The sequence below is a fragment of the Capsicum annuum genome, chromosome 4 (assembly GCF_002878395.1).
Source record: "Capsicum annuum cultivar UCD-10X-F1 chromosome 4, UCD10Xv1.1, whole genome shotgun sequence".
NCBI lineage: Eukaryota > Viridiplantae > Streptophyta > Magnoliopsida > Solanales > Solanaceae > Capsicum > Capsicum annuum.
This window is the reverse complement of record NC_061114.1, coordinates 13,827,925-13,841,008: the sequence shown is the minus strand read 5'-3', so window position 1 is coordinate 13,841,008 and position 13,084 is coordinate 13,827,925. Positions and strand designations below refer to the sequence as shown.

Here is a 13,084-nt window from a genome sequence, read left to right as displayed (position 1 = left end):
CGTTTGGTTCAATAAAGTTCAATTTTTGTCTCCCTATTAGCGGTGGATTTATAATGAATAAGGAATATCTTATCGTACCAATATAGAAGATTAGAAGTGTGAGTAAGCATACAACTACAGCTAATGATTGTCACGTGTGATTTTTGAAATTGTTCGATACTGCTAGTAATTTTCTTTTTAATTCAAGAAAGGTGGTCCTTGAATTGTGGCGAAATTATGATTTTCACTAAGTGGGTTTAGAAGAAAATATACGAATTAATCGAAGGAAATTCAACATCTATTATATAAACATAAAAATAATTTAAATCATGCATAAATATTACTCCCTTCATTTAAAAAGAATGACCTACTTTCCTTTTTAATCCATTTAAAAAAGAATGACCTCTTTTCATTTTTAACAATTTTTTACTTTTAACTTTCCACGTGGCATGCTTAAGACCACAGGACTAAAGTATCTTTTATTTAAGACCACAAGATTTAAAAGTCTTCTTTATTTTCTTAAACTTCGTGCAAAGTCAAATCAAGTCATTCTTTTTGAAACAAAGGGAGTATAATGTTTCATCGATAGAGGTTCGGATGAACCCCTTGACTCAAGGGTAGCTCCGTCCCTGTCCTTGGGCCACTTGACTGTAAGAAGAGGAGCGTCGCCTTACATACGACATAAATCTCATAAATCAAAGTAGAGGTCACACAATGACCTAAAGTCCAAAAAAATCCACTCTCCCACGGGAGTTAGTTAAAGGGCATTTTAGGTATTCTTTATTTTTCAGTGCTTAAATTATTGCACCTACATGCTATATACATACATGTGCTTTTTTAACTTTTGGATAATAAACCCTAGGATATGTTTGGTTAATTAAAAAAAAAAAAAATCACTTTAACTTTTTCTTACATGTAGGTCCCACTTTTTTTTTTTTGGAAAAATTCTTTTGGCCACAATGAAAAAAAATTATGTTCACACTATAAATTAGTTAACTTTTAGATTTTTTGCACTTTTATGGTAAAATATGATAAAATCTAAATAAGGTTATGAAAGTCTTTTCACAATTGTGGCCAAATTTGGACTAAAAAATTGTGGTCATTTAACACTTTTCTTTTTTTTATTTATTTTTTCATTAATGATTTTCTATCTAGAGGATGTTTAAATTGATTTATTTTTAGGTATTTTTTAGCTTTTAAGTACTTTTACATTTTTAAAAGTGTCTGGCAAAGACACATAGGGATCGTTTGGTAGAGTGTATTAGCAAAAATAATGTATGTGTTAATTAATGTGTATTATGAATACTTTATTTGGCACAATTTTTAGTTCAAGCATTAGTTATACACTCTATTTTGTATTAAGGTGTGTATTACTAATACCACTCATTTTCTATGTATTAGTAATGCAAAACTTTTAATACATGCATTAACTTATTAAATGACCTTAATACCCCTCAATTTCCCTCTCAAAATATTTCACCATTCTTTTTTTCGCCATTTTAATTTGTAATAGTGAATCTTTTCAAAACATTTCATAATTTTTTTCCCACCATTTTAATCTACAACAATGAATAGTTGATAAATAATTGTAACATATTTTTGCTTTGTTTCGAGGGTCTTTAAAAAGATTAAAAAAAAAAGAGACTATTTCTTAATTTTACGTCTTATATTTTATTTTTGTTTCGACTATGTTAATCCATTGGCATAATATTTCATGCGCAAAGACGAAGGTATTGCAATTAATCCGAAACCTCTACATACTAGTTCAACAATACTAATTATATTTGAGATGACAAAAAAATTTTGTTGCGAAAAAGTGTACAAAATCAAAGAAGGGTATTTTTGTAAACAAACATTTCTTTTATAGAAATTATGTATGATAGAATTATTTCTTATACATCAAACCAAACAATGTATAAGAAATAATACTTGCATAACTAATACAAATATTACTAATATACTATATTTTCATTGATCTTATACACTCTACCAAACGACCCCATAGTGTTTTAAACACTTTACATTAGGTTTAAAAAGTACAGAACTTTCAGATAATATATGCTGCTCTCTTTGTCCCAATTAATGTAACATTGATCGAATTAAGAGAGTCAATCGAATTTTGTATATATAGTTTTTACATATTTCAGTTGTTAATTATTTTGATTTATACTACTTGCTACTAATTATTTTTTAAAGAGATAATACTCAATTACCCCCTGAACTATACTTAAAAAGGTTATGACATACCTTAACTTAAAGAGGGTCCTATTACCCCCTGAACTATTTAAAAGTGTAATTTTGACACCCTTAGTACATACGTGGCACATACATGACACAACACACTGAAGTATCCACGTAGGCACACGTGTGTGCCACGTATGTGCCACATAGACACTAAGGGTGTCAAAATTACATTTTTAATTAATTCAGGGAGGTAATAGGACTCCCTGTAAGTTGAGGTTTGTCATAATCTTTTGGGGTATAGTTCAAGGGAGTAATTGGGTATTTTCTCTTTTTTAAATAATGTATGTTACTCCCTCTGTATTATGTAATTGTGATAATATTTGGAGAATAAATTAAATTTTTTATAAATCGTTAAATATTTTAAATTGTTAGTTATATGATATTTTTTACGTTATTTTCAAATAATATAAGTTATTTCGTTTATCAAATTTAATGTAGCATTGATAGAATTTTGAAGTCAATTAAACTTTTATGTTTTTCAAATTTATTAAGTCGTTAATTTGCAATTTAAAGTAATTTTATGTAATTTTTAAAGACACATCAAATTAAAAAAATAAAGTAAACAAACTAAAACAAAGAAAACTAAAAAATTACAAAAAAAAAAGATGGTGAAAGCTGACAAAACGACCTCCTCCTTCTTCCTACTGCTCTTCTCAATAATAGAAAAGTAATATTTATAGTACAATATCTTTCTAACTTTTCTAGAAAAACTCTACTAGAAACCAAAAGATTATATATTTTTAAATTATCTATGTATTATTGAATTTATTGTTGAAGCAAAGACTAATCCAAAGTCCTCACTGAATATATCTGAAACAAAGAGTACGTACTCATGAACTTTACACGCAAGCATTTGGATAACTAAGCAAAGACTAGTCTAGGTTGCTATGAAAATTAAAAGATATAGTTAGATCGATTATCTCATATGGGAAGAAAAGTTAGCCAGCTAAAATTTACATGTTTAGAAGATGAGGATGTTGAGATGAATATGTGGATATATGAAGATATCATGAAAAAAGTGATACAAGAAAGAAATACGCTGAAGCTACTAAGAAATTCTAAAATCCAAGAATACAAAATCAAAGATAGAAGATCGACACAAATTAAAAAAGAAATGAGAACAATGGATATGTCAAAACTAATACTCTCAAATACAAAATCTAAAAAGTACCAAATCTATTAAAGCAAGAGACAAGTAAGAATTTAATAGAAAATCGAGATTATACGAAAATTAAGACCTTCTATTAAGAAATTCAAACAAGTACCTATACAATCGAGGCACCCTCAAGAGAAATGATTTTCTCAAGCAATCCCATTAACATTTTCTAGCAACTATGACATTAATCTCAACTTTATCAAGAGTTTCACACATCAATTCATCATATCAAAATAGTTTATCGAAATGAGTTATTCTCTCTTATTTATAGCCTACGCTAATAATTACAAAAATACTCTTAATGAGATAAGGGTCTTCTAAACATGAGGCTTGCATGTCAAGAATAGTCACTTTGCGTCCAAGTCTTTTTCTCTCTTTTTTGCCTTTATTCCTTGTACTTCCACTTTAGCATATTCTTGAGCTTCAATTATTCATTGCATGATAAAGACGAAGCTCGACTTGCATCATAAGGTTAGAGTGGCCTGAAGTGTGGTTGAGATGGTTTGGACATGTGAAAATGAAAACTGTAGATGTCTCAGTAATAAAGAGATGTGAGAGATTAGGCGTGGCAAGCATTGGGACAGATAGAGGCACATCAGAGAAATATTGGGGACATGATGCGTATTAAGCATACCATGAAAATGACCTTAGATAGGAGGGTTTGAAGGTCATGATTGAAATTTATAGAAGGTTAGTTGGTAATTGAACATTCTCTCACTTTCCTGTGGAATAGATTTTTGGTCGTACGTGGACCTCGTTTCTTGCTGATGGTATTAGTATTATTCCCATAATTTTTTGTTCTTCGGGTATCACCTTTATTATTCTTTTTGTGCCACGTGTATTACAATATTTTTTGTCGTACTATTCATTCATTTATATGTTGTCCATTTCTCTTTATTTCACATTATTTTATTATTGTAATAGCTTTTACTTTTTTTATTTCCTTTTTCAAACGGTCTGGATATAATTATTTTAAGCTGAGGGCCTTTTAAAAATCGTCTTTCTATCTCTACTAGGTAGGAAGAAAGTTTGCCTATATTTTATCCTCCTCAAACTTTATTTATGGAGTTATGCTAAGTATGTTATTGTTGTATAGCCACATAAAAATTATTTATGTGTGCTAGTTTATCTGTGTGACCTGGAGGTCACGGATAAAGAGGACAATTAGAGTAATTGGTAAAATCGTTATCATGTAATCTGGAGTTCATGAATTCAAGCCGTGAAAACAACCTCTTGCAGAAATGCAAGGTAAGACTGCATATACAATAAACACTTGTAGTTCGGCCCTTCCCTAAACCTCGTACATAGCAAAAAATTTAGTGCACCGAGCTGTCATTTTAACCACATAAATATTATGACATGTTTAAGATCACAAATTTTAAATTAAAAATCTTACCGTCTTTCAAATGTTATGACATACCTAAAATTATAAATTTAAAAAATCTTTTTTTTTTTGTAAAAAATATACATCCAACTTAATAACAATAACAACATATTATTACCTCAAATAAAGTAGAGAGATAATTTCCAATAAATCCTCGACTCAAAATAAATAACAATAATAAAAAAAATAGAAACAACAAATAAAATAAAATAACATATCAATAAATAATAAAAGAAACACACCACGTACAAACTGAATAAAATTATTATAATCACATATTAAGCCCATGCATCACCCTATATATATATCCCTTTTTCTTTCTGATCTTATAGTAAAGGAAGTAGCCAAAAGATAAATTGTTGTAACTAATTCACATAAGAAGAAATGGAGTTGCACTCAGACTCGCTCTACAAGGGACTATTGCAAAGTCCAGAATTGTCTGAGGTACCTATTTAATATATTGTTTTTTCTCCGGTTTTGATTTATTTGTTTGATATTAATTGAACATGAATTATAAGAAAATAAACTTGTAGTTTTAAATTAAAAAGATACAATAGCTAGTGTTTGATTATAATTTTCCAAATTTTTCTGGAAAATTAGATTTGAGCAAGGTTTTGATTGAAGTTTTAAAATGTGTTAGGCCATAATTTTTGGAAATATATCACTTTTTTTTTTTAAAAAAAAACATGATACACGACTTATATCCATAACTTCTAAAAATTATAACAAAAAAATATCCATGAATTTGACATAAAATTATCATTTTTTTAATAATGAACTAGATAATAAATTATCCTAAAATCATAACACAATATTTAATAAAAACTTCGAATAACATAATTAGGTGTTATTTTTAAAATAAAATTTAAAAGTTTGGAATTATTTTTTAAAAGAATTCAACACCTATATTTTGGCCCAAAAGTAATTTTTTAGTAGACTTTGTGATTTGATTTTCAAAATTTTCATAAACTAAACAAATTCTATGGACCAAACAAATTTTGCCAAATTCTTTTCAAAAAGTACTTTCAAAATATATGGTCAAACAGATACGTAAAATATATCAAAACACAATAGAAAATACATTTTTTGACTCAAACCCTTAGTCTATCGATTATTAATGTAAATGTTCAACTATTTAAGCAAGACTCACTTGCCAATGTAATTGTTATTCTTATGTGCATTTTCTTTTTTCTTTTTCTTTTTTCCCTTTTTAACTTATAATTAATCTATTATTTGTTTTTTGGTGATGCAAGTATATACTGGAGACTGCAGTGTACCCAAGGGAGCCAGAGCTTCTCAAAGAGATCAGAATTATAACTGAAAATCATCCACTGTAATTTTCATTTTGTTTCACATTTTTTCCACTTGTTAATGTCATTTTAGCCATCAACTTCAATAGTGCATAATCTAACTTGAATTTTGTTTCATTATAATAATGATCAAAAACACATCTCAAATATCACATTCTTACGAGTTTCTATCTGAACTATTAAGTATTTGCATATTTTATATAAACTATCACCTACTAATTATTAAAATACATTTCGAAATTACTGAGTCAGCTATAATATGAACAAAAATTTATCAGCAAATTAAGTTTTCACTCACCTTTTGATGATTGCATGCATTCAAACACCTAGTCTACACAGTTTTAAAATGTGTTTTAATACGTAGCTCAGATAGAAAAAGTTCATGTGCGGAACTCAGAAAAAATAATAATAATTCAAGTGTATTTTTAACCATTATCGCTTTTATGTGTAAGTACTTTTGATTGACTTATTATCTTTTTATGCCAATTTACTTTTTTACATTTTGACAATATCTCTGACTAAAATTTCTGACTCCATCACTCATTACACAGGAGTATAATTGCAAGTGCACCAGATTCTGGCCAACTGATATCCCTACTACTGAAACTGATAAATCCCAAAAAGACTATTGAAATTGGAGTCTTCACTGGATATTCATTGCTCCTTACAGCACTTGCAATTCCTCGAGATGGAAAGGCTAGTCAATACACTTTTCAGTTTTAATTTATTTGTCTGATTTTAACTTGACAAGAACTATAAGAAAGCACGTAAAACAAACTTTTGAATCTTATAATCATAAATTAAAAATATGCAGCATGTATCACAATGATTTTTTAATCTTGTAATCATAAACATGTCACGTGAAAAATTAAGAACTTAAAGAGTTGTCAAAAAGAAAGAGAGGCGGAGTCAACCTAGTAATAGGGCGTTCGTCGGAACCCCTTTGACTAAAAATTGTACTATTAATACATGATTAAAATGATCCTTATGTATATATTGTAGATGTTGAACCCCTTCGGTGAGTTTTTCTTCAGATTTTGAATTCCCTCAGCAGAAATCCTGACTCCATCTCTAAAAATGAAAAAAAACATTCTTTTTAAGACGGACTAAAAACAAAAGTAAGACGAACAAAATGAAAAGGAGAGATTATTATTATTGATTTATAGGACTAATATATATATATATATAATATATATATATATATGATTTCTTATTAATTAATAGTGTAACTTATGAAAATTAATGTTGATGCAGATTACAGCAATAGACTTGGACAGGGATGCATATGAGATGGGATTACCAGTTATCAAAAAGGCTGGAGTTGAGCATAAAATCAACTTCATACAATCATTGGCATTAACAGTGCTTGATGAACTCTTGGAAGATGTAAGTGAAAATTATGTAGATAATAATAGGCATAATACACGAACAAACACTTAAATTACGTAGTTTTAATCGGCATATAAGCACTGAGAATGCACATGTACACACCTCGTATTATGTCTCTTGCCCACCTTACTCTAACGTGGGACGTACATTTTGTATGTTGAAATGTTGACACAGTGGAGACAGTTGAGGTTCTAGATGTGCATACTCAGAGTTGAAGTGTTTACTTCTCATCTGAGGCCAACTTCGAGTGTCTGGTTATGTATAATACCTAATCCAGAGATAGTAAGTCTTAACTTTGACTTACATCTCATTTCAGCAAGTTGAAGATTAGTTATCCATTTTGTTATTTGCTTTGTTGCAGCATGAAAATAGAGGAAGTTTTGATTTTGCTTTTGTTGATGCTGACAAAGTTAATTATCAAAAGTACCATGAGAGACTATGGAAGTTGTTGAAGGTGGGTGGTATAATAGTATATGACAATACACTATGGTTTGGGACAGTTGTTATGCCAGAGGGATCTGTTATGGAAGAAAGAAGAGAAGACAGGCTTCACATCATTGAATTTAATAGGTTTCTAGCTGCTGATGATCGCTTTCAAATTTCTCAAGTTTCTTTAGGTGATGGAATCACAATTTGCAGGCGACTCTGAAGATTCTGCCGTCTAGAGAAAGAATTAGGATTAAAGGTTGTCGGTTTTTAGCTGTTGCGATAATCGCTTTCAAATCTCTCAAGTCCCTTTAGGTGATGGAATCACCATTTGTAGGCGACAGGATTTGAAGTTTGTGGATTCAGAGAGGCGAAATAAAAGCCTAGATGGTGACCAAGGAGATTCAAGGGACTTTGATTTCTTCTTTGTTCCTTCTAGGCATAATATATCTCTTTAGTAGTTGTTGTTGCACTAATTATCTAGCTACAATGTATCTTTCTTTTTAAATAATTTCTCCATGTTGCACTTGTTTGGAAACAGCATACGACATAAATGTAAGGTGAGGCTACGTACGATTGTTGCTGCACTAATTATAAGCTACAATGTATCCTTCCTTTTAAATAATTTCTCCATGTTGCACTTGTTTGGAAACAGCCTCCGACAAAAATGTAAGGTAAGGCTACGTACGATTGTTGTTGCACTAATTATGAGCTACAATGTATACTTCCTTTTAAATAATTTCTCCATGTTGTACTTATTTAGAAACAACCTCTGACAGAAATGCAAGGTAAGGCTACGCACAATAGACACTTGTGGTCGGGTCTTCCTCGAATCCTGCGCATAACGGAAGCTTTAGTGTACCAGACTGCCCTTTTTTTATGTTGCACTTGTCCGTGTATCTTTGGTTAATAAGTAATCCTATCCCATAGCTCATATAGTCTTAAGCTTTTAGTAAGTTCTCCATGTGAGTTCCCCACTAGGTGAAGTATTTCTCAGTGAACAATGGAGGCCTAGTAGTGGATTGATCCTCACTATGTCCAATTGGAGGCGCAACATTTAGCTTGATATTTTTTAAGGTGTTAGCCTCTCAAAATAACTCGCTCTAATACCAAATGATATTTTTACAAGTCTTAATATCACAAATAAGGGCAAATTGGGTTACGTATGACTTTTTAACTAAGTGATGGATTGAGTTACTTTATCTGTTCTTGATAAGATTCTCCCCACAAAGGCTCGAATCTAAATGCGAAAAAGTAAAGATAGAGGGATAAGATATCAAAGATAGAAAGATAAATACAAATATGATAACAAAAGGGCAATCAAAGGGTGTATCAAACCCAAAAACCTCCCTTAAAGATTAACAAATAGCACCTAACTCTTACGTGACCGCAAGGGGAATTGAATTTCCCTTACAACCAATGTTTCTAATCAATGATCAACATTTGCTTTTCCAAGCTTTCAAAACACTCTCAATGGAGGTTCATGAATTCATCATTATCAATCAACAAAAACCAGCTAAAATAAGTCTAGTTACCAAGTATTTATAGTTTGGCTAAATATTATATTATTACGGCCCAAAACTGACCCAAATGTAAGAAAAGGACCACTAGGGTTTGTTTTGACTCGCTCTTGAAATGCTAGAGTAGATAAAAAAATGGATACAAAACGCCTTGGGCACATGACCCTTCCAAGGGGCTTTTGAGCCCCGTTTTGCACTCCTTTGACCATCCTTAATGGTAATCTTCATCAATGTGATATCTATTAATAGCACTAGGAGTCATTAAGCACCTCGAGCATCATATGTATCTCATCCAAAGGTCCGGAGGCAATTTGGTTGTATCATCCTCTCCTTCTTGAAAAAGATTCAACCTTGAATCCGAACCTTGCAAAACCAAAGGAAAGAAAAACAAATACAACATCCTCATGACATGAGGGTTAGGTGAAACATGTATGATCATGATCATGACACTTTTGAGTATTTTTGAAGACTAGTCACTAAAGGTCCCTTTTGTCATTTTGTCTATTATTGTAATGTACCATAAATAAAACACTGTAGGGTTTATTTCTTTAGTTGTTTAAAGATATTGAAAGAACACTTCTCTTAGAGAGAGGGATTCCAAAACCGAAATTAGGGCATTGCACAAGTGTGAAATCATTTGTGTGTTGCACTTTGCTTGATGCTTTGGTGCTTGAGTGGTGGACTCCTCCCTTGTGTAATTGTAAGAGATAGGTGATTGTAGTGTGTAGTATTAAGGGTCCAAGAGTGGAATATGCTCTTGGGTTCTTAAGATTATACCTCCATTTGTCTATCTTTCTATTTTTATCAAGTTGTAACTTTGTAGTTTGTATTGTAGTTGTGAAGCCGTGTGGATTGTTGTTGTTATTGTTGTTCCTTTTATTGTTTTTAATATATTTGGTGGCTGACTGTTTTTGGTGTTAAACACCTTGTAAACTCTTCCTTCTTGTTCTTGTTCTTGAATCCGTGAGTGGTCATCAAAAGGGTCCTTGGTGCTTTGAACTTGTAGGTTGCTTTGGTGTTGTTTCTGTGTCTTCCTTGGTCATTCTTGTATCATTTGGTATCAAATCAAGGTTTGATTTTGTTCCAACAAAATCAATCTTGGGATTGTTATTTTAAAAATTAAAAAAAAATGTGAAAAAGAAAAAAAAAGTTACTGTTCACATTTTTAGGGTCTTTCAAAAAAACTTGATTTTTGTGTGTTTCTAGTGTTAGATCCTTGTTCCCTAACACTATTAGAGTCTAAAAATTTAAAATCTCAATAAAAAAAGAAGTATCAAAATCGAAAATCCCCCCAAAAAATACTAAACCCGTTTTTGACCCTAGGTCAAATTTTGAGTTTTTGATTGTGTTTTTCTGTGTTTTTAGTGTTAGATTTGTGTTCTTTAACACTATAGGAGTATAGGGTTTGAATTTGAGCTAAATTGGAGGTTATTTGAGCCATCCTTGTTGAGTTTGAGTTTGAAGAAACTTGAAGGTGGGATCTCATTGTGGGAGGTTGTTTTGAAATAGCATGTGTTTTGTACTATAGGCTTTGTATTATTGTGTGTGACGTTGCAGACTGATTTGGAGTCTTGATTGGACTGTAACTTGAAGAATTATTTTCGGTACCACCGCAATGTAACCCAAGGCTTCAAATGCTCAAACAATGGACAATAATGCCATCAATCTCATTTTGGCTTGCCTTGAAACTATGTCCCGAGATATGGCTAGGTTGAATGTGGGTCTTGAGAAATTAGATACGGATGTGGCATCAATGAGTAAGAGATTAGAACCTATGGAAAGCCAAAGGAGTCGACCTTCCACCACTCAAAACATTTCCCCAACTAATACTCTCGAGACCTTGTACCAAATGCTGTATCCACCAATTGCCATAAATCAAACCAATCTTTACTCTCGAAGCCGAGAACAAGATAGACCAAGCCATCCTCCACTCCACTAAGTCCAACAAAAAGGGCTTGGAACCCAAATACCACCACCAAACCCGAACCCTCCCATCCAAACTCCACTTGATCAAAGACCTCACTATCCAAATCTAATCCCGTCACTACAAGCTTCACTTAACCCAAATAGACCCATCCATATTGAGGGCTATGGTAGGGGAGGACAATATGATGGTTATGGGCCATATGATGATGTTTACTTGAGAGAAGAAAGAATGAGGGGTAGACATGGGGAGTTACGCTGAGAGGTGAGAGATGGACACCCAAATCGAGATGTAGGTCTCAATTCTATCAAAGTGAGCCTTCCCATTTTCAAAGGTGAGAGTGATCTCAAAGCCTACCTTGCATAGGAGTCGTATTGTGACAAGATCTTCTAACTTAATGATCTCATCGAAGAAAAGAAAAGTTGTTATGCTATAGCTCACTTCAAAGGGTATGCTAATACATGGTGAGAGTATGTTAAATGATTTGGGAATGAGATAATTGGGGGACAACCTCCTCCTTGGTTTCGGTTGAAGAAACTTATGTGGCAAAGGTACTTGACCGATACTTAATTTTTTAATTTGAGGCAAGGGAGCAGGAGTGTCACGGCTTACTATGATGAATTTCAACAATTGATGTTGAAACTTGACCACCGAGACGAGTAAGTAAGTCATGACATTGTGTGCTTCAAGGTTGGGTTAAACAAGGATATCTCTACTCACATGACGCTTCACAAATTCGACACCATAGATGACATCTTCTACACAGCTTTAGAGGTTGAGAGGGAGCTCAAAGAGAACTCATTCATGGCTACCAAACCCGAGGCCACCAAGGCTGTCCAAACACATTCTCCAAGGTATAAAGGTAAATTAAATTCTACTTTCAATCCCAAGGGATTTCAATGCTTCAAATGCTAAGGGTGGGGGCACAAGGCTAGTAAGTGCCTAAACTGGAGGAACGTGATCCTAAGGAAGGGAAAATTATACTATCTTGGGGAAGAAGTAGTAATTGAATCAACTAAGGTTAATGGAAAGCCTCAAGATGGAGAGCAGAAAGAGGTTAAAATGCAAGGTGAGGAAGATGTAGAATATTTGTAGCAGTGTGAAGGAGATTGTGAAGTTCCTTTGTAAAAGAGGTGAGGTCATGAATTTGTGGGCAAATTCCTCTTAAGATGGAGAGGATGATACAAATATGATCCTAATCATGACACTTTTGAGTATTTTTGAAGACTAGTCACTAAAGGGCCCTTTTATGATTTTGTCTATTATTGTAATGTAGTATAAATAGAACATTTTAGGGTTTATTTCTTTCGTTGTTTAAAGATATTTAAAGAACACTTCTCTTAGAGAGAGGGATTCCAAAACCAAAATTAGGGCATTGCACAAGTGTGGAATCATTTTTGTGTTGAATTTTTCTTGATACATTGGTGCTTGAGTGGTGGACTCCTCTTTTGTTTCATTGTAAGAGATAGATGATTATAGTGTGTAGTATTAAGGGTCAAAAAGTAGAATAGGCTCTTGGGTTCTTAAGATTATACCTCCATTTGTCTATCTTTCTATCTTTATCAAGTTGTAACTTTGTAGTTTGTATTTTAATAGTGAAGCCGTGTGGATTGTTGTTGTTATTGTTGTTCCTTTTATTGTTGTTAATATAGTTTGGTGGATGGATGTTTTTGGTGTTAAACACCTTGTAAAATTTTCCTTCTTGTTCTTGTTCTTGAATCTGAGAGTGGTCATCAAAGGGGTCCTTGGTTC

General features: G+C 32.2%; 1 protein-coding gene across 1 annotated transcript; it reads left to right on the top strand.

The window, feature by feature from the left end:
• Window positions 1-5,073: 5,073 nt before the first annotated feature.
• Window positions 5,074-8,593, top strand: LOC107868231 (probable caffeoyl-CoA O-methyltransferase At4g26220). Its single transcript, XM_016714860.2, has 5 exons — window positions 5,074-5,207; window positions 6,017-6,096; window positions 6,625-6,769; window positions 7,328-7,459; window positions 7,824-8,593. The coding sequence occupies exons 1-5, from the start codon at window positions 5,148-5,150 to the stop codon at window positions 8,109-8,111; spliced, it is 705 nt and encodes a 234-aa protein (XP_016570346.1). The 5' UTR covers window positions 5,074-5,147; the 3' UTR covers window positions 8,112-8,593.
• The last annotated feature ends 4,491 nt before the right edge of the window (window positions 8,594-13,084 follow it).

Excerpts from the sequence above, each read along its gene's own strand:
- LOC107868231 (XM_016714860.2), top strand. The coding sequence starts at position 5,148 with ATGGAGTTGCACTCAGACTCGCTCTACAAGGGACTATTGCAAAGTCCA. Across the intron at positions 6,770-7,327 it reads CAATTCCTCGAGATGGAAAG|ATTACAGCAATAGACTTGGA; the intron begins GCTAGTCAATAC and ends ATGTTGATGCAG. Across the intron at positions 7,460-7,823 it reads TTGATGAACTCTTGGAAGAT|CATGAAAATAGAGGAAGTTT; the intron begins GTAAGTGAAAAT and ends GCTTTGTTGCAG.